Source organism: Heloderma suspectum, chromosome 17 (genome assembly GCF_057233095.1).
Source record: "Heloderma suspectum isolate Gila_16-S chromosome 17, 16-S_ref, whole genome shotgun sequence".
Classification (NCBI taxonomy): domain Eukaryota; kingdom Metazoa; phylum Chordata; class Lepidosauria; order Squamata; family Helodermatidae; genus Heloderma; species Heloderma suspectum.
The window spans coordinates 3708511-3729016 of NC_139474.1; the positions used below are offsets into that span (position 1 = coordinate 3708511).

The 20506-nt window shown below is 50.3% G+C and overlaps 2 protein-coding genes across 5 annotated transcripts in view; one reads left to right on the forward strand and one right to left on the reverse strand.

The window, feature by feature from the left end:
• Positions 1 to 23: 23 nt before the first annotated feature.
• On the reverse strand, positions 24 to 11966 carry CDCA5 (cell division cycle associated 5). 2 transcript variants are annotated; one of them, XM_084823673.1, is made up of 7 exons: positions 11835 to 11966; positions 10626 to 10726; positions 8933 to 8995; positions 7897 to 7935; positions 6887 to 7426; positions 5576 to 5658; positions 24 to 484 (listed from the first exon to the last, which is right to left on the reverse strand). In XM_084823673.1, the coding sequence occupies exons 1-6, from the start codon at positions 11896 to 11898 to the stop codon at positions 5578 to 5580; spliced, it is 888 nt and encodes a 295-aa protein (XP_084679799.1). In that variant the 5' UTR covers positions 11899 to 11966; the 3' UTR covers positions 24 to 484; positions 5576 to 5577. The 2 variants fall into 2 exon arrangements, with proteins under 2 accessions (XP_084679799.1, XP_084679798.1); XM_084823672.1 differs by lacking the exon at positions 24 to 484 and having other exon boundaries at positions 492 to 5658.
• Positions 11967 to 12008: 42 nt separating this feature from the next.
• Positions 12009 to 20506, forward strand: part of ZFPL1 (zinc finger protein like 1) — a 30494-nt gene continuing 21996 nt past the window's right edge. For 2 of the 3 annotated variants that reach the window (XR_014786235.1, XM_084823670.1), the window contains exons 1-3: positions 12009 to 12156; positions 18526 to 18665; positions 19489 to 19600. Coding sequence is in view for 2 of the 3 variants with exons in the window: in XM_084823670.1 (XP_084679796.1) it covers positions 18564 to 18665; positions 19489 to 19600 (214 nt within the window). In the remaining variant the exon portion in view is untranslated. Of the gene's footprint in view, positions 12157 to 16787; positions 18666 to 19488; positions 19601 to 20506 lie in introns of those variants that run through there. The other variant, XM_084823671.1, reaches the window with a different exon arrangement.

Genomic DNA, 20506 nt, shown 5'->3' on the forward strand with positions numbered 1-20506 from the left:
TCCCGTCTCCCACATTTATTTAACCACTCAGGCCGGTTCAGCAGAGCAGAAAGGGGGAGCTGTCAATATGATGGGCACTGGAGCATCTGATCGAGCAGAGAAGCAGGCCGAGTTCTTGTGATATGTGTTTCTCCTCGGCAGCCCACTCCCAATTCCACACCCTGAGCGGGAGACGGATCTTCCAGCCTCCCATTCGGAATATTTGCCAACGTTACAGCTAGGAGTTGTGTTTGCTAGGCCCAAGCAGGCATTGCCAGCTCCAGGTTTGGAGGATCCTTGGTCAAGGCCCTCTCTATGGTCTCCATCCCTCCGAGAGCTGCCCTTCTTTCCACCATTATCACCAGCTGCTATTGCTCCTCAGTCTCTTTCCCAGCATGGCTTCTGCTTTCTTGCTTGACGGGCAGAGAATCAGGGAGCAAGTCGGCACCGGCATCTGCTCCTCCTCCTTCTGAGCACCACCGTTGGATTGCAACCTGTATAACACCTTTTAAATAGTAACGCACAATGAACCCTGGTCTGCATCGTCTTTCCAGCAGTATCCACAGGCAGGGTGTGAATGCAACAACCCTACCCCCCCATGTTTGTCCCAAGTAGCCAGTATTCAGAGGAACATTCTGAATAAAGAGGTTCCATCGCTCGGTACTAAAAACACTCCCGGCCAGAAAGAAACAGTGAGCTCCAACAAACAGTCACCCTGCTGCGGGAGTCTCCAGCCTGGTGCCACTGGGAGTTGTAGGCCAAAATGTCTAGAGGACCACAAGTTGCCAACTCCTGGTGTACCAGAACTGAATGACGTTCACAGACCTTCCTGGTTACTCCCGAGCCTTCTTAATTTCAGGTGTTATTTTGTTCCTGCTATCGTGAAACAATGGGAGTTCGAAATCCTTGATCTAATTTTTATTTACAACATTTATATAGTTGTATATAACTATATACAGGAAGAGGGCCTTTTCTGCTGTGGCACCCCAGCTGTGGAATGAGCTCTCTAGAGAGGTTCACCTGGCCCCTACGTTGTACTCTTTCTGGTGCCAGGTGAAGACCTTTTTATCCTCCCAGTATTTTAGCATTTTAGCTTCCTAGTCTTTTAGCTCTGGTGTTTTAAAGCTGTATTTTAAATCTCTGCATTGCTGCTAGGTTTTATTCTGGTTGTACTGTTATATTGTAGTTTTAAGCTTTCATATTTGATATTGTTTTATGCTGTGCTTTGTGGTTTTAATTTTTATGAACTGCCCAGAGAGCTTCGGCTATTGGGTGGTATAGAAATGAAATTAAAAATAAATAAATAACCTGTTCCACATCTAGCGAGATTCCAGAGTGGTGAACAAGACACAAGATAAAATGAAAGAATAAATCTCCATGTTAAAAATTATTTTTTTAAAAAATAAAAGAAAAACTAGTTTGTCTAGTGTAGACAAACTTTAAAAAAAAGAAAAAAAGAAACAGAATTCTGATATAGAATATATATGATATGATTCGATATATGATATCATATCATATAGAATCATATAGATACGATTCTTTATGATATAGAAACCATGGCTGGTCATTCAAGGAAGGCTTCCTGAAATAAAGATGTTTTCAGGAGGCATTGGTGCCTGCCTGACCTCCATAGGCAGGGAGTTCTATAGAAAGGGGGCCACCACACTGAAGGCTCTTCGCTAGGTGGACTCGTCGGGCCATGGAACCATGTGGAATCATCACCACAGCAAATCAGCCAGAGATCTATTCTGATTTACCATCTGCCCTCCCCTGGAATAGATTATACATACACTTATACATGCAACAGAAATCAGCGATAAAAGCTGTGGACCATCTGTAGATGTGCAGGCATCCACAGAAACGTAGACAGGAAATTGACTTATGCCAGATCAGACTTTTTGTCTGAGACCAGTATTTTCTTCTGACAACCAGACAACAGCTCTCCAAGGGCTCAAGGAAGAGAAGCATCGTCACCTACTAACTGAACCTTTTAACTGGTCATGCCGGGGATTGAACATGGGACCGTCTGCATGCAAAGCTGGGGCTCCCTCACCGAGGCCCTCTGGACCCATTTTGGAGCCACTGGCTCCAATCCTGCTGTAGTTCTAGCTGTTACTGGATTAGCATGGTGACGCTGAGGGATAACACATGTAGCAGATGTGCACTACAATGAACGTAGCATGCGGACACAGGAAGGTCAGGTATTGCAAAACCAGACTGCTACTCCCTTGTAGGGATGGGCAAACTCACTGTGGTCTGGGTCGCTCACCAGACCCCACTGGCCGCCTGCCCCTGCTCGTTGCAGGGGGTGAGTTGCTGGGCGTAAATGGTGCCTTGGCCTTCTTCGTAACGGCCGTTTTCACATAAATGGTGGCCGGTAACCTTGTGCAAATGGTCGCTTTATGGCCACCATTTTGCGGCTCGGGATCAGGGATCCCCGTGCTTGCCTGACTTGGCGCAGGGTGACTGGCATCCAGGGAGCCGAGCCGGCAATTTCTTGCCAGGCCTCAAGCCCCAGTGGGATGCCCGTGACATCCCTACTCCCTTATGCTTTCCTGAATATATTTTCTTTTTGAAGAAAGCTGCCTCTTTCTCACCTTCTGACAAGTTATCTCTCTATGGACAGGGGATTTTTCTTGAGCATACAAATTTGCTGGGCAGGGATATTCGTTTGTTTGTTACATTTATATCCCAGCTTTCCTCAAAGAAGCACAAGGCAGCATATATAATCCTCCTCTCCATTTTACCCTCATAACAACCCTGTGAGGTAGGTCAGGCGGAGAGTCAGTGACTGACCCCAAGTTACCCAGTGAGCTTCATGGCAAAGTAGGGATTAGAAACTGGATCTCCTAAGTCCCAGTCCAACACTCTAACCACTACACCATAGGGGCTCAAACTGTGTTTTGCACTGGGCCTAGCATGCTCCTGTAAACAGATGTTAAGTAGCAGCAGTAGTAAACAGCCATTCATACACAAACAACCAGTGAGTCACACTCCCAGCATGTTACCGTTTGCAAATCAAGAGGTGCTGCAATGTAAACCTTGCCTGGAAATTACGGTGGATATGAGAGTATTGGGCTCAGCAAAAATAACCACCTAACAGGACTGTTACATAAATACAGATACCCGAAAGCATTTTTCCTGGCTTCTGTTCCAAGATACAAAAAAAAAATGACCCGTTGTAGCACATGGGAAAAAAGTGTCATGCAATCATGTGATTTAACTGGTGGAATGATTATTTTTAGCCATACTTCGTGGGCTTTGAAGAGCAACCCCTGTGGCTTTGGCGAAGCAGTGTGTGAATAACACAATTTTCAGATCTTCAAGGATCCAGCGCACTTCCTCCCGACCCCAATGTGCCTGTAGAAACAGCTCAGAAACCTTTAGACCAAGCACGATCTCTCGTTGCTAGAGATCAGCATGCCCGCCCCAGACAATGGCTTGGTCCATCTCCCTGTGAGGACACTGGGAAGGTTATGCGTGGCCTTGCCACATGGTTGCTTTTCTGTGACTGGCATGAGTTCAATTCGACCAGAAGCCCTGAGCAGATTCAATCAACGGAGAAATTACTGCAATCGCAAACACCCAGTTGCAGCAGCACTCCCCTTCCCCCACAAACTGCTCCATCCAGGGACACTGCCCTGCCGACAGACTTTAATATCACGGTATCAGCCACGGAGTTTTCTTCCAAGCCTATGTATGCACAATAGTGTCGGCTTGTGTTCACCCATTGTCTCCCCATCTGCTCAAATATAGATCTCAAAAGCTTGCCTGAGGGATTACCACACTGTAGACTTAAAATATATAGACAATTAGCTGGCTGGGGAAGGAATTGTCCTTTTCGTTCATGTTACTCTGTAAACAGACCATATCTCAAAAAAAAAAAAAAAACCCCACCCACCCCAATGCATTTATTTTCAGTTGTGAGCTGGTACAAGAGCCTCACTGGAATACATTTGAGCCCTGCGCAAACTAGAACTGTGATGTTTAGTTGAATAATCAGTTGGATGAATCAATTTAAACTGATTATTCGACTAAAAATATGCCTGCCATTAACTGGTTAGCAGATTTTAAAGAAATTGTTTGTGGGGATACTTTGTAAGCGTGGGGATACTTTGTAAGCGTGGGGATACTTTGTAAGCCAGCATCTCCAGCCCCCTTCTGCCCTAGCCCACAAAAATGCCCCCTTCACTTCCTTCTCCAAGGTCGCAAAAGCAAGCTTGGAGAGGCAGCTGGTGCGGTTCTCCCTGGGCCAGCTGTGAGGGGGAGGGGATTGCAGATTCCTGGAGCTGAGATCAGAGCGCTGTCACCAACCTTGGATCCAGGAATCTGAAATATCCTGTGGCCCCCCAGTCGCTATCTAGGGGCCATAGGATTGCTCCTTTAGTCTGGTGCCTTCAGTAATAATTTTACCGGCCAGTTATTCAGCTGAAGACATATCACCCTTGAGTTCTCAGAAGGGAATTTTAAAGCTAGTAAGTACTGAGGCGTATGCAATGTGTATTGAATTTATTTGCTGTTTATTGTTCATTTTAAGAAATTTAATTTTGTGTATTGCCTTTTTATAGCTCCTGACGTCCCCTAAAAAAACACTAGGACTGGAATGTGTTGGGCTTTATTGAAAATAAAGTTGTATTTTCCACCATTTGGGGGCACATTCTCTCTCTGTGAATCTGTTGGGGCTGCTTTCCAGTTTGTCTACACTAATCATGAGAGGAGGGCAAGCCTTTTGAAATTCTATGGTTATTGTTAAGCCCATGTTTATTTTATTTAAAAGACGTTTAACCCGCCTTTTAGGGCACACTGCCCTCACAAAGTGGCATAAAATACAAAAACGTAAAAGAAATACATCCATGGAAAAGCAACAAAAGCATTTCACTGGTCTCACCATGCGGGGGACACTATCAGAATGAGCAACCATGGAATCTGCTGCTGACATTATACTGTGAGAAAAAGATTATGTGAGCTCACCTTTAACTATCCCATAAAAATTAGGAAGCGGACAGGTCAAGGAGGGGCTGGTTTCTCATCCCACTTAAGCTAAGTAAATATGACTCTCTAGGAAGCGTGCACAGAAGAATGTTTTTAAAAGCCACTGGATGCAAAAACTTAAGCAAGGAAGAAATTTCTTTATACATCAGTGTGCATTTCCAACAAACAAGTCATTCTTTACCTGCCATCTATGCAGAAAAGGCAAAATCCTAGCTAAAAGTCCTAAAAAAACCCAGTGAAACTGAAGTTGAAAACATAAGCATGATGCTGCTTAGCATTACAGGCAGAGAAGATTTTTAAAATGCTCAAACTGCCGTTCAGCAATTACTACATGGGATGCAGCCAATGCCTCCCCGCGCCCCTTCAGCCTGAAAGAAATTCATCACCAAGTAGTTAGACCTGTACAATGTCTCTCATTTGTTTCAGGCACAAATGAGGACCGTTTGTAGAAAGGGTAGCTGCCTTTTGCCACAAAGTCTATCTGAAAGCGAAGCAATTTGCTGTTTTTCAGGTTTAGGGAATTGAGGAGTCCCTCCTGGCAAGCCCCAGGCTATGTACACAGCTCTCAGGCAACCGACACACTGAGTTCCAGTAGAGGAGGCACCTTCATTCCACAAGGAGGTCAAATCTCTCTGCTTCTTCAAATTCAGCGTTCATTTGGGCTGCCCATTCATCCAGCTCTGATTTCTGAAAAGGCAGGAAAAGAGGCATTTGCTGGAAGCACAGTCCCACTCCAGGGACTAAAACACACACCAAGGTAAGCCAAATTCTGAAATCTGGATAATTACGCAAGTTAAGCAAATCTACATTATTCCTTCACGTATCCTATGGCCCTATGGAATTTGGGCATACGCAACCCTGCCTAAAGGGGTTCTGCTCCTTTTAAAAACATATAGGGCACTTCAGTGCAGCTAATGTCAAGACTTTATGCTTGCTGCACTTTTTAAAGTGTCGGAATTCTCCGCCAATTTAACCCAAGAAGAACTGAAACCTGCCCCTAGGCATTATGCAAATTAAATTAATTTGACCAAATTATTTTGCTTCTGCTAGACACAGTGAGGGGTAAAGAACAATACAGAGCACTGACCACAGACAGCCCTGATCAGCGCACACACACAAGCTTCTCAGGTCTCAGTCAACACTGCCCACACATTTTTGAGATTGCTGTTTGCGGCCATAACAGCTAGGATCTTGCTTCTAAACGCAAAACGCCATATTTATAGCATACTGATTTATGCGGCCAATGCCAATTCTTGCTTTGCCAAATCTCTTCTACTTCAGAGCCACTTTCACTTCCTCTCCTGTCACCGCTGCCCCCACAGCCCTCTCTTCTGCTTGCTAGGCTTGACGGCACCCATTGATTTCAGGTATGCATTCTTGTGTGTGCACGCATGTGGGTTGGCAGCCTGGCCCATCGGCCTCTGTGCACAGCAGCAGAGGTGAGGGCACCCAAAACAGCAAGTCAGACCATGTGTGCGTGTGTGGCGGGGAGGCTGTGCCACAGCCAAAGAGTGACAATAGGCTGTGACTGACACTGCCACAGAGCTCCGGCCCCTGCTCTGTAGAGATTAATGAACTGTGGGTATGGGACTGTGGCATAACAATACTTAGCATTTACACAGCATTTCAGAGAAGAGCTCAAAGCACTTCACACACGTTAAGCTTACAACAGCCTTGCAAGTTAGGTCAGTATCTCCAGCATAACACTTCTGGTTGAGCAGGGACGGGAGAGGAAGCAGAGGCCGACAAGCGGGACTCCCCTAACATCACCTAGTGAATTCGTGGCAGAGGTGAGATGTGAGCCTCAGGGACTTCTTGATTTACATCTCACTGGTACTCAGGTGGTTTCTAGATGGCCAATGTTTTAGGTGCCGAGAGGACCCGTTGCCCCACCTTGGTCCAATGTAATACTCACATCGAATTGTGGCGTCTTTTTCTTCCTCCGTTTTTCCTTGACGAACGAAATACCCGGGATATTGATGTCTGGCTCATAGAGGGTGCTACGCTCCGTTGCCTTTGCTGCCATCTTCTGGGTGGTGTTTGCATTCACGGGAGACACGTCGGCCAGCGCACCTGGAGCCAGGAGCTTCTCAAAACCAAAGAGAGTTTGCCGCTTGTCTGGGCCATGGTTGGGCGTGGAGGTGTCTGAGAGGCCAGTGCAGGGGGACTCCTGCTTTTCCTGGAAACTGTGGCTCAAGGAGACCTCCAAGCGGCTGTATGACCGCCGAACTCTTTTTGCCATGGCCAGGTCCCGCTCATCGTCCAGTGGGGGGTCACGTGCATTGGTGCCAACTGGAGACAGGACATCAGTCACTCCCAGTGGGGTCCCTGTCTCAGGATCAGAGGAGCAGCACGGGGGAGAGAGCTTCAATCCTGTCTTGGTAACACTTCTACTAGGACTCTTACCCTTAGCGGGTCTCAGAGGGGTGTTCTCCTTGCCTTCTTTTAAGGAGATCTACAAGACAAGAAACACAAACCTCTCCTTCAGCAACTAATACACAGGGGGCCTTGAGGAAACAGGAATCGTATTCCATATTGAACAATGCTTAAAGCAGTATATGGGGCTGCCAACTGGTTCAAGAAAGTTTAGTTGATTAATCGACTGCCTTAGAACTGATCAATTTGAACCAATTTGGATATCACCAAGATCTCAATGTTAAGTGCCTTTCTGAGATGGCAAATATATCCATATTACTAAATTGTACATTAACCGTCCATCACATTTTGAGAAGGAAAGGCTATCTGTAATATCTCCTTTTTCATGATCTTTCATAACACATCCGAATCAAAAGAGCCTAAATAATAATAATAAAAGAGCAAGAGCGGCCTTCACTCATAGCATCACTGATCTGACAATGGCTAATTAAAGTTTGCAGCCCTGGTTAAAAGGTGTGACGTTTTCATTAAACACAGCTTCAGGCTTACCCTTGGACTCCGGCGGGGAGTTATGGCAGTCTCTTTGATCTGGTTTGGAAAAAGAAAAACTACATGAAATCTACAATGGATCTTGTATGAAAGCACAGAGACAGAGCTGTCAAAAGGATGAGCCCCAGTGATCCAGTTCAGACTCTTCCAGCTAGCGATCTTCTCTTGTGTTTGCCCAGAATTAGAAAGCAGATTTTTGGGAGTTTTCTTGTTTCAGCTTTATGCCACATTTGCCAGCTTGCATTCCAAAGGGAAAATCAGGCTCCAAATTCAAAGTTTATATTACCGCAATACTTAACATTCTATAATAGACGGGCCGAACAACAGAGTTGTTGGCAGAGAAGCAATCCAGCTGTAAGCCAACCCAGAATACCCAGTTCGCATGTCACAATCAACAGTCCAGGAGCAGGATGTTCCTGGTTTGTTTAGCTCCACCCAGCTGTAGCAGGAGCAATCAGGACGCAAGAACTAGCACACTTGCTCGCTACTGCTTGATTAACAACCACCCACGGTTTGAAAAAAAACAAACAAACTTGGGTTGTTGTGACATGGAAGCCAGAGTTTCTTTGTCTTTAATAGCTGTGCAACATATATTTTGGTAGCTACAGCTTTTCCACCCCTGCATGAGAAGCTGCAGTTCCAAAGCCTGTATAGGTATTAGAGGTGCAAGAGTCCTGTGGATAAAAACAGATTTTAAAAAAGCAATTGGATTTTTATTTTAAAAACCACCCGTAGTAAGTTTTGCTTTTAAAAATGAAATCTTAACTTAATGAAAAAATATACTCTCCTAAAACTGAACTTACAGCCTTTAATGAAAGGCTATTTTTCTTTGTAAAGTAAGAACTGTAGGGAAAAAAATCTTCCACGCATAGTAGTTCATGAAATTATATTATGGCTTGAGAGCATAAGCCAGAGACTCACAAGCATCTAGGCCAGTGGTGAGAACTTCTTTTAGCCCAAGACTACTGAGAGTACATCCATAGATGGCTCCCTGCACCACAGGAAAACACCACCAAGTTAGTAAAATTCCACATACCTGCCGAGTTCGGGGCACAATCTTTTTCAGAGTTATTGTCCGCATCACAAACGGAACTGGACGCTGCACAGGACAGAAAACACCACAAGTGAGTTTGGAAAAAGAATCCCAGCAGGATGAGTTACACCAGGAAGACAGATTGGGATCTATTAGTTACGATCTCCAAGTAAATTGCAGCAAGGATTTCCGACTCCCAATTGTTTAACAATAGCAGCAACAAAATGACTCCCCTCACCCTGCCCAAAATTATACTACTGAAATGAAGACAGGTTGGGGAAACCAGGAATGGATTTTTGCCTGGAGCGACTGTGAGCTCCATTCAGTTCTGGCACTCTATGCAGAACACATTATTTGGCTCAGAGATCTTTAATTCTAAGGGCATCTTTTGTACCGGGCTTTGGCTGGTGGATCTCGAAAATCTAGTAACAAGGAAAGGAGGTCCCAGAAGCCTGAAGTCTCCCCACCCGAGTTACACCGCTTGCATGCAAAACAAGTCAACCTATAGCTAAGTTTGCTGAAATCTCGGATTGCAAGCCCCTTGGGAGTAAGAACCTGTCTTTTTCCTTTTACTTGGCAATACACCACATACTTTGAGGGCACAAATAATAAACAACCATTTATGCAGTATCTTATTTTGTTTTGATTTCTGCTGGATTAGAATTAAGCACGCTGTTCAGCCAAAAGACATTTTATTACTTAAAGGCAGGACTGGACCAAGATGCTCTGATGCCCAAGGCCAAACAAAGTGAATCCAAGCGGCATTCCCTCCTGCCATATGACACCAGGCACAACCTCATAGAAATGAACAGGAACTGGGTCAGATCTGCCTGCCTCCCATTCCGCCAAGTCACCAGCCCACCTTGCCAAATAGTGGGGCCACCTACAATTATACGGCTCCAATGATTGCTAGACTACTAAGAATTACTAAGCACACCAGCAATTGAAAACGTGTGTTGGTCGCAGAGACCAAGTTCAAGAAGATTAGCCACAAAGAGGGAAAATACACATTGCCAAGCTGTTGGAGGATGAAGGTGCCGCCTTGTCAATGGCCCTTTTGACAGCAGAAGCAAAACTGACATGAAGTAGGATGGGAAACAGAAGGTGACCTCCTTCTGGGATAAGCCTACATCCTGAAGAGACTAGACCTGGCGTCCAGAATCTCTTTCAGCCTAAGGGCTAAATTCCATATTGGAGTAGCTCCTGGGGGGACCATCGCAGTGGTGGGTAGAGCTAAAGGGAAAATGGCTGGGTCAAAAATACAAAAAAGTACCAGCCTATTTTAGCATAAAGCTCTTACTGCAAGTAACTAAAGGCCTAGGAGAGACATTTTAGAATGGTGGAAAACTGTACAAATGCTGGGAAATCACCAAATAGTCGGTGCTTGTGGGAAACGGGTGGGGCCAGGGGAAGGGGGAATACCAGAGGGCCAGACTTGGCCCTCTGACCTGAAACTCTGCACCCCTGGACTAGACACAGTGATATGAAGGACCTGCAGGAGGCTCACACACACAAAACACAAGTGGTTAAGGTCCTGTTTTGCAGGTAGATAAGCACCATGTTCCATAAAGAAAGCAAACAGTCTTATTACACACGCTCTGAACACAGCTATAACTTTCATGACATTACAGCCCTCCCAACCAACCTCATGGAAGGACAACAACACAACAAGTTTTTTGCACACTGGGCTGCCCACCGTTTTGCTTGCCACCAAGCCAGGTTTCCCCTGTGGCAGGGGCTGAGCAGTAGAAGCCACATTCCTCTCAGACCTTCGCCTCGGGGGAAAGGGAACAGCACCTGGGGGAAAGGGAGGATGAAAGCAGGTTCGGGGGAGAGAAGTGTTAAGAGCGAACTCATAGAATTGCATGTTAGGTATGGCATAACTTTGCTAAGAAAAGAGGAGCAAGCCCTGTAGCACTTTAAAAGACTTAATTCATCCTGGCATAAGCTTTTCTGGATATTGCCCACTTCATTAAAGGCATCTCATGAAGTCAACTAGCCTGCCCCAACCTGGGGCTTGCTGGCTGTTTTGAACTACAACTCCCAGCATTCCATGCTAGCTAGGCCGATGGGAGTTTGTATAATTACATATAAATATGTATTAGCTACATTTATATCCTGCCTTTTCCTCCAAGGAGTCCAAAGCAGCATATGTGATCCTCCTCTCCATTTTATCTTCACAACAACCCTGTGAGGCAGCTCAGGCTGAAAGTCAGTGACTGGCCCAGTGAGTTTCATGACCAAGCAGGGAATTTGAACCCAGGTGTCTTGGGTCAGAGTCCAGCAGAGTCCTAGTGTCTTGGACTAGAACTACTATGCTGGGGGGGGGATGCTGGGAATTGGAATCCAACACATCTGGCAGCACCAGGCTGGGGGAAGGCCGAAGCAGACTGCATTCTACAAAAGCCGACGCCGGACGCATTCAGCCTTTAAGGTGCCTTAAGCCTCTCTGCTGTTTTTGCTGCGACACAATGACCGACCCCCGGAAACGGCCTTCTGGCAATTCAGTGTTATAAAACAAATCAGAATGAGTAAGCACATATATAAAGATGAATAAATACATCAGAATTTTAAAATCCTCCCTTCATCCCGTCTCTGTGCATATTAGGCCTCCTCCCTAGTCGCACACCCCTGGACGCTTCCAAGCCGCCCGCAAGGATAGTTGGGGGCCCCTTCCTCCAAACCCCCACAGCAGCCCCCCCATAATGCTCCTTCCCCCGCCCAAAACGTCTCTTGCACCCCAACGACCCTTGCAACGCCTCTCCCTAGCAAACCCCCTCCTATAGCGCCCCCTCCCCTCCTATAGCGCCCCTCCCCTCCTATAGCGCCCCTCCCCTCCTATAGCGCCTCTCCCTAGCGCCCCCACCCCCCATAACGCTCCTGTCACTACGCCATCGCCCCTCACCTGCCCGCGCCTCCCCCGCAGAGCGGGCCCGCCCCAGGCAGCTGCGGCCTCCGCCTCCCGCCATGGCGGCCTCTGGGCAGCGGCGCCGCTCTCCTTCCGCCTCCCTTCAGGCGCCGCTTCGCCGTTGGAATCGCCCGCCACCGCTCGGCGGAAGTGACGCCAGGGAAAGGGCGCGGCGCCATCTTGGGGGAGGCTGGGGCGGCCGCGTGACGCCATCAGAGCGCGACCTCCCGGAAGAGACGTGGCAGCCCAGCCAGCAGGCGACGCCAGCCCCGCCCCTCCCCTCGGCTTGGCGGGCCGGAGACCTCCTCGCCGCCCTCGGGTAGGAGAGGGGCCCGGGGGGCGGCCGGGCGCCTGGGCCCCTTGGCTGGGGAGGGGCGCGCCTGGGCTCCCTTCTGGGTGGTGTGGAGAGATTGTCACTAGGACGCCTGGGCTCCCTTCTGGGTGGCGGTGGAGAGATTGTCACTCGGACGCCTGGGTCCCCTTCTGGGTGGTGTGGAGAGATTGTCACTAGGACGCCTGGGCTCCCTTCTGGGTGGCGGTGGAGAGATTGTCACTAGGACGCCTGGGCTCCCTTCTGGGTGGTGTGGAGAGATTGTCACTAGGACGCCTGGGCTCCCTTCTGGGTGGCGGTGGAGAGATTGTCACTCGGACGCCTGGGCTCCCTTCTGGGTGGTGTGGAGAGATTGTCACTCGGACGCCTGGGTCCCCTTCTGGGTGGTGTGGAGAGATTGTCACTCGGACGCCTGGGTCCCCTTCTGGGTGGTGTGGAGAGATTGTCACTAGGACGCCTGGGCTCCCTTCTGGGTGGCGGTGGAGAGATTGTCACTCGGACGCCTGGGTCCCCTTCTGGGTGGCGGTGGAGAGATTGTCACTCGGACGCCTGGGTCCCCTTCTGGGTGGCGGTGGAGAGATTGTCACTCGGACGCCTGGGCTCCCTTCTGGGTGGTGTGGAGAGATTGTCACTAGGACGCCTGGGCTCCCTTCTGGGTGGCGGTGGAGAGATTGTCACTCGGACGCCTGGGTCCCCTTCTGGGTGGTGTGGAGAGATTGTCACTCGGACGCCTGGGTCCCCTTCTGGGTGGTGTGGAGAGATTGTCACTAGGACGCCTGGGCTCCCTTCTGGGTGGCGGTGGAGAGATTGTCACTCGGACGCCTGGGTCCCCTTCTGGGTGGCGGTGGAGAGATTGTCACTCGGACGCCTGGGTCCCCTTCTGGGTGGCGGTGGAGAGATTGTCACTCGGACGCCTGGGTCCCCTTCTGGGTGGTGTGGAGAGATTGTCACTCGGACGCCTGGGCTCCCTTCTGGGTGGCGGTGGAGAGATTGTCACTAGGACGCCTGGGCTCCCTTCTGGGTGGTGTGGAGAGATTGTCACTAGGACGCCTGGGCTCCCTTCTGGGTGGCGGTGGAGAGATTGTCACTCGGACGCCTGGGCTCCCTTCTGGGTGGTGTGGAGAGATTGTCACTCGGACGCCTGGGTCCCCTTCTGGGTGGTGTGGAGAGATTGTCACTCGGACGCCTGGGTCCCCTTCTGGGTGGTGTGGAGAGATTGTCACTAGGACGCCTGGGCTCCCTTCTGGGTGGCGGTGGAGAGATTGTCACTCGGACGCCTGGGTCCCCTTCTGGGTGGCGGTGGAGAGATTGTCACTCGGACGCCTGGGTCCCCTTCTGGGTGGCGGTGGAGAGATTGTCACTCGGACGCCTGGGCTCCCTTCTGGGTGGTGTGGAGAGATTGTCACTAGGACGCCTGGGCTCCCTTCTGGGTGGCGGTGGAGAGATTGTCACTCGGACGCCTGGGTCCCCTTCTGGGTGGTGTGGAGAGATTGTCACTCGGACGCCTGGGTCCCCTTCTGGGTGGTGTGGAGAGATTGTCACTAGGACGCCTGGGCTCCCTTCTGGGTGGCGGTGGAGAGATTGTCACTCGGACGCCTGGGTCCCCTTCTGGGTGGCGGTGGAGAGATTGTCACTCGGACGCCTGGGTCCCCTTCTGGGTGGCGGTGGAGAGATTGTCACTCGGACGCCTGGGTCCCCTTCTGGGTGGTGTGGAGAGATTGTCACTCGGACGCCTGGGCTCCCTTCTGGGTGGTGTGGAGAGATTGTCACTAGGACGCCTGGGTCCCCTTCTGGGTGGTGTGGAGAGATTGTCACTAGGACGCCTGGGCTCCCTTCTGGGTGGCGGTGGAGAGATTGTCACTCGGACGCCTGGGTCCCCTTCTGGGTGGCGGTGGAGAGATTGTCACTCGGACGCCTGGGCTCCCTTCTGGGTGGCGGTGGAGAGATTGTCACTCGGACGCCTGGGTCCCCTTCTGGGTGGCGGTGGAGAGATTGTCACTCGGACGCCTGGGCTCCCTTCTGGGTGGTGTGGAGAGATTGTCACTAGGACGCCTGGGCTCCCTTCTGGGTGGCGGTGGAGAGATTGTCACTCGGACGCCTGGGTCCCCTTCTGGGTGGTGTGGAGAGATTGTCACTCGGACGCCTGGGCTCCCTTCTGGGTGGCGGTGGAGAGATTGTCACTCGGACGCCTGGGTCCCCTTCTGGGTGGTGTGGAGAGATTGTCACTCGGACGCCTGGGTCCCCTTCTGGGTGGTGTGGAGAGATTGTCACTAGGACGCCTGGGCTCCCTTCTGGGTGGCGGTGGAGAGATTGTCACTAGGACGCCTGGGCTCCCTTCTGGGTGGTGTGGAGAGATTGTCACTAGGACGCCTGGGCTCCCTTCTGGGTGGCGGTGGAGAGATTGTCACTAGGACGCCTGGGCTCCCTTCTGGGTGGCGGTGGAGAGATTGTCACTCGGACGCCTGGGTCCCCTTCTGGGTGGTGTGGAGAGATTGTCACTCGGACGCCTGGGTCCCCTTCTGGGTGGTGTGGAGAGATTGTCACTAGGACGCCTGGGCTCCCTTCTGGGTGGCGGTGGAGAGATTGTCACTCGGACGCCTGGGTCCCCTTCTGGGTGGTGTGGAGAGATTGTCACTCGGACGCCTGGGTCCCCTTCTGGGTGGTGTGGAGAGATTGTCACTAGGACGCCTGGGCTCCCTTCTGGGTGGCGGTGGAGAGATTGTCACTCGGACGCCTGGGTCCCCTTCTGGGTGGCGGTGGAGAGATTGTCACTCGGACGCCTGGGTCCCCTTCTGGGTGGCGGTGGAGAGATTGTCACTCGGACGCCTGGGTCCCCTTCTGGGTGGCGGTGGAGAGATTGTCACTCGGACGCCTGGGTCCCCTTCTGGGTGGCGGTGGAGAGATTGTCACTCGGACGCCTGGGTCCCCTTCTGGGTGGCGGTGGAGAGATTGTCACTAGGACGCCTGGGTCCCCTTCTGGGTGGCGGTGGAGAGATTGTCACTCGGACGCCTGGGTCCCCTTCTGGGTGGCGGTGGAGAGATTGTCACTCGGACGCCTGGGTCCCCTTCTGGGTGGCGGTGGAGAGATTGTCACTAGGACGCCTGGGTTCCTCTTCTAGACAGGGAAGAGATTGTCACTAGGACGCCTGGGTTCCTTTCTGGGTGGTGTGGAGAGATTGTCACTAGGACGCCTGGGTTCCTCTTCTAGACAGGGAAGAGATTGTCACTAGGACGCCTGGGTCCCCTTCTGGGTGGCGGTGGAGAGATTGTCACTAGGACGCCTGGGTTCCTTTCTGGGTGGTGTGGAGAGATTGTCACTAGGACGCCTGGGTTCCCATCTGGGTGGCAGTGGAGAGATTGTCACTCGGACGCCCGGGTTCCTCTTCTAGACAGGGGAGAGATTGTCACTAGGACGCCTGGGTTCCTTTCTGGGTGGTGTGGAGAGATTGTCACTAGGACGCCTGGGTTCCTCTTCTAGACAGGGAAGAGATTGTCACTAGGACGCCTGTGTCCCCATCTGGGTGGTGTGGAGAGATTGTCACTAGGACGCCTGGGTTCCTTTCTTGGTGGTGTGGAGAGATTGTCACTCGAACGCCTGGGTTCTTCTTCAAGACAGGGAAGAGATTGTCACTAGGACGCCTGGGCTCCCTTCTGGGTGGTGTGGAGAGATTGTCACTAGGACGCCTGGGTTCCTCTTCTAGACAGGGGAGAGATTGTCACTAGGACGCCTAGGTCCCCTTCTGGGTGGCGGTGGAGAGATTGTCACTAGGACGCCTGGGTTCCTCTTCTAGACAGGGGAGAGATTGTCACTCGGACGCCTGGGTTCCTCTTCTAGACAGGGGAGAGATTGTCACTAGGACGCCTGGGCTCCCTTCTGGGTGGCGGTGGAGAGATTGTCACTAGGACGCCTGGGTTCCTCTTCTAGACAGGGGAGAGATTGTCACTAGGATGCCTGGGTCCCCTTCTGGGTGGTGTGGAGAGATTGTCACTAGGACGCCTGGGTCCCCTTCTGGGTGGTGTGGAGAGATTGTCACTAGGACGCCTGGGCTCCCTTCTGGGTGGTGTGGAGAGATTGTCACTAGGACGACTGGGTTCCTCTTCTAGACAGGGGAGAGATTGTCACTAGGATGCCTGGGTTCCTTTCTGGGTGGTGTGGAGAGATTGTCACTTGGACCCCTGGGTTCCTCTTCTAGACAGGGGAGAGATTGTCACTAGGACGCCTGGGTCCCCTTCTGGGTGGTGTGGAGAGATTGTCACTAGGACGCCTGGGTTCCTCTTCTAGACAGGGGAGAGATTGTCACTAGGACGCCTGGGCTCCCTTCTGGGTGGTGTGGAGAGATTGTCACTAGGACGCCTGGGTTCCTCTTCTAGACAGGGGAGAGATTGTCACTAGGACGCCTGGGTTCCTTTCTGGGTGGTGTGGAGAGATTGTCACTAGGACGCCTGGGTTCCTTTCTGGGTGGTGTGGAGAGATTGTCACTGGGACGCCTGGGTTCCCATCTGGGTGGCGGTGGAGAGATTGTCACTGGGACGCCTGGGTTCCTTTCTGGGTGGCGGTGGAGATATTGTCACTTGGACGCCTGGGTTCCTCTTCTAGACAGGGGAGAGATTGTCACTAGGACGCCTGGGTTCCTTTCTGGGTGGTGTGGAGAGATTGTCACTAGGACGCTTGGGTTCCCATCTGGGTGGCGGTGGAGAGATTGTCACTGGGACGCCTGGGTTCCTTTCTGGGTGGCGGTGGAGATATTGTCACTAGGATGCCTGGGTTCCTCTTCTAGACAGGGGAGATATTGTCACTAGGACACCTGGGGTTTTTTTCTGGGTGGTGGTGGAGATATTGCCAGTAGGTCACCTAGGTTCCTTTCTGGGATCCCGAGTTACTGTCAGCAGGACACCTGGGTTCCTTTGGGGGGGGCAAGTTAATGTCACCAGGACGCCTGGGTTTCTTTCTGCGGGTGGAGCTCCTGTCATCAGGGCGCTTGGGTCGCTTTCCTGGTGTGGGAGGCATTGTCACTGGAATGTCTGGATTCCCTTCTGGGTGGGGGTGAAGGACAGAGGTGGTGATGTCAATATTGTGACTGGGACTCCTGCATTCATTGAGGTAGGAGGTAAACGAGATAGCCTAGAGACCAGAAAGCCCGGCTTCTCTTTTCAAAGAAGGTGGTGGTGGTGGTAAACTTGGGACTCATGGGTTCATTAAAATTAAGGCTGCGATCCAGTGCACAATTACAAGGGAGTAATCACCACTTCATTGGGCAGAGTTTGCTTCCAAATAAATGTCCACAGGATTGTGCGAGTGGAGGTCAGAATGCCTGGTATGATGAGAATGCTGGTGCCCTCTGGAGAGAAGCTTGTTGCCCTTAAAAAGAGCAGCTCAGTGTTTTAAAACAACCGAATTCTGGGTATGTTTACTTGGAAGTAAGCCGAACTGAGTTCAGTAGGGTGATATTCCTATGCAAAAGGGCATAGGATTGCAGCCTTGTTTCCGGCAGAGCTCCACCATATGCCTATAACAGCTGCATGAAAGGCGGGGGTTCAGTAAGTTGTTTCTGCTTCCTTGTATCTCCATCTTCCTAAGCATCATTTGCTGGCTTTCATTCATCTGTGCAGCTGTTAAAAGCACAGAAGCTCTGTTAGGAAGGAAGGAAGGAAGGAAGGAAGGAAGGAAGGAGGGCCGGCTGGCCCTGCCAGGAAAAAAACCAAGAATGTTGAGGAGGAGAAGCTGCAGATTCTGCACATAAAGTGCTTAGTTGGGGGTTGAGTTAGAATGCCCTGTGGCATCTTTCTTTTGGAAGAAGAAAGGAGAATGTTGTGAGGCCAAGCAAAAATTTAGACCAGGGGTGGGGAACCTCAGGTCTCTGGGCCAAATTCAGCCTGCTGTGGGTCCTGATCCAGCCCTTTGGGGTTCCCTGGATAGCCACGACCCCTTTCCCCAACCACCGATTGGTAGTTTCCTGGGCTTTGCGCCCCTTTCCCCCCATTCCAGAAGGTTGAAGCGCCTTTCCTGATATCTCAGTTACGGGCACTAAGAGCTTTAAGCTGAAATATGCTGGTGTTTGTTGTGCTTTGGCTCCACCCCTTTGCCTTTGGCCCCGCCCACCCCTGGAATACAGCCCCCAGAGTTTCTCAGAAATGGGATCTCTCGTCAAACTTGAGGAGGCTCCCCACCCCTGATTTAGACAATGGTAGGACGGATTCTAGAGCCTTCTGGCTGGGAAGCTGCAGGAACTGGAACAAAGGAAGAAAATTGGTGGTGGGAGTCGCTTAACCGTGGCTTTGGCCAGGCAGGGGCTTGAGAAGCCTCCACCTAGGCATGATTGTCACCCCTTTTTCTGTGACTTCTCTCTCCTTGTCCAGCCGGCTTTGGTCCTGAGTCAGCACTACACTTATCCGCCATGGGGCTGTGTAAATGCCCCAAGAGGAAGGTTACCAACTTGTTCTGTTTCGAGCACCGGGTGAACGTCTGCGAGAACTGCATTGTTGCTAATCATGCCAAGGTAAATGAGATGGGGGAGAGGAGAGTTGTGCTTTGCCAGCAGGGATTATTCACTTTGACCTTGGAAAGGGGAAATTGGATGGCGCAGGAGAAAATTATAGGGAAGTGTTATTTGAATTCTTAATTGTAGAGTTTTAGTTTCCCCCTCCCACCAGTTAGAAACGCGAAAGCATAGTGCTAAAATACTTTTTAAGTTAGGTTTTTATCTGAATGTTGGTTCATGATGCCCAGTATCATCCACAGTGCCTGCCCAGCAGCTCTCCAAGGACTCAAGCAGAGATCTTTCCCAGCCCCGGCATCTCCATTTTGGAGAAGCATTTGGGGGCTGCATTACAGTGGTGGGCGGAGCAGAAGGGAAAGGGGGTGGTGCCAAAGGGAAAGGGGGTGTGGCCCAAAATATCTGCATATTTCAGCTCAACGGTCTTACTGCCAGTAACTAAGCCTTTCGAGTAGCATTTCAACCTTCTAAAATTTGCGGGGTGAGGGAGCCAGGAAACCACCAAACTTCGGGGAAAGCAGGTGGGGTCAGAGGAAGGCGTTGTATTCGTTTGAGGAATCCTGGAGAGCCGGATTGGGATCTCAAAGGATCTTTCCTGCTCTGCTTCATCAGCTCCTTCTAACTGTGATATTCTGTGCGCAAACCATGCACTCTGCTATGGTGCTATGGCTCTTTTCAAAACCTCCAGGCGGCCCACACCAATCTTCAGCAGCTTGCTGGGAGCTGCTCACTGTCTGATTGCTTACCTTGTTCTTTCCCCCACCTCTCCTTTCCCCCCCTTTGCTTGATTCTATTCCCCCTTACCAAGTATTTGCCTCTCTTCCAGTGCATTGTCCAGTCTTACCTCCAGTGGCTCCAGGACAGCGATTACAACCCCAACTGTCGGCTGTGCAATACGCTTCTCTCCACCAAAGAGACAGTCCGGCTTGTCTGTTATGGTCAGTAAAACCCCTTTGTCTTCTCAAGCACGGTATAAATTCAAGGAACCAGGTGTGGGGTCAGCACACACCTGCCCAAAGAACCCAACAGGTCTGATGCAAGTAGCTCCCTTCCCCAGATCTGTGGCTTTCTGTCTGGCTTTGTTCAGGCAAGGAAGGCGAAATCTTAACTGTGGAAAGAGCAGGGATGTGAAGGCCCAGAAAATTACAGCGGGGAAACAGGTTTTTTCCGAGGACCGTTTTTGTTTTTTTCTGGAAAATTGAACAGCTTTGGATTATGAAATACTTTCTTTTAGAATCTAAGACATGCTGTTTATAGATAGTTACCCAGCCTTTACTCCTCCAAAATGGTTTCTTAAAAATTATGTAAGAACACTTTTATAGAAAGACTAGAGATGTAAAATGTCTGGAAATAATGAAGACATGGGGAGAATGTTTTTAATCCTCCGTAAGATTCTCAGCGTAGTTATTTCTTTCATTCCTTATTAAAATTATTGATCTGATGTATATTTTACTGATAAGACATTTATGCTCAGTTTCCCAGCATATGAGGAGTCACCGTTGTGCATTCTTGGCAGTAAGTGAGCATTCTTGACAGTTTGGGTTTTGTTCCATAGAGTCCTATGTTTCTGATGCTGTAGCAGTCATTTAATGTTGTTCTCATCTATTCAGACAATAATTACAAATTTACTAACTGAATTTAATTTTAACAGTTTTAAAATATAATGATAATTTTATGAGCAAACTAAGACATACATAAAATACATTTAGGAACAGAAAGGCTGCTTTATGTTCCTAAAGCAGCCCTCCCCAACTTGGTGCCAAGTGCCAAGCATTCCTGACTATTGGCCATGCCGCATGAGGCTGATGGGAGCTAAAGTCCAAAACATCAGGAGAGCACCAGAT

Bases quoted from the DNA above. Each gene is read 5' to 3' on its own strand.
- CDCA5 (XM_084823673.1), bottom strand. From the start codon at position 11,898: ATGGCGGGAGGCGGAGGCCGCAGCTGCCTGGGGCGGGCCCGCTCTGCG. The intron at 10,727-11,834 runs GTGAGGGGCGAT...CCTTTCCCCCAG, and splicing joins TGCGGGGGAGGCGCGGGCAG to GTGCTGTTCCCTTTCCCCCG. The intron at 8,996-10,625 runs GTGGGCAGCCCA...TGTCCTGTGCAG, and splicing joins GCTTGGTGGCAAGCAAAACG to CGTCCAGTTCCGTTTGTGAT.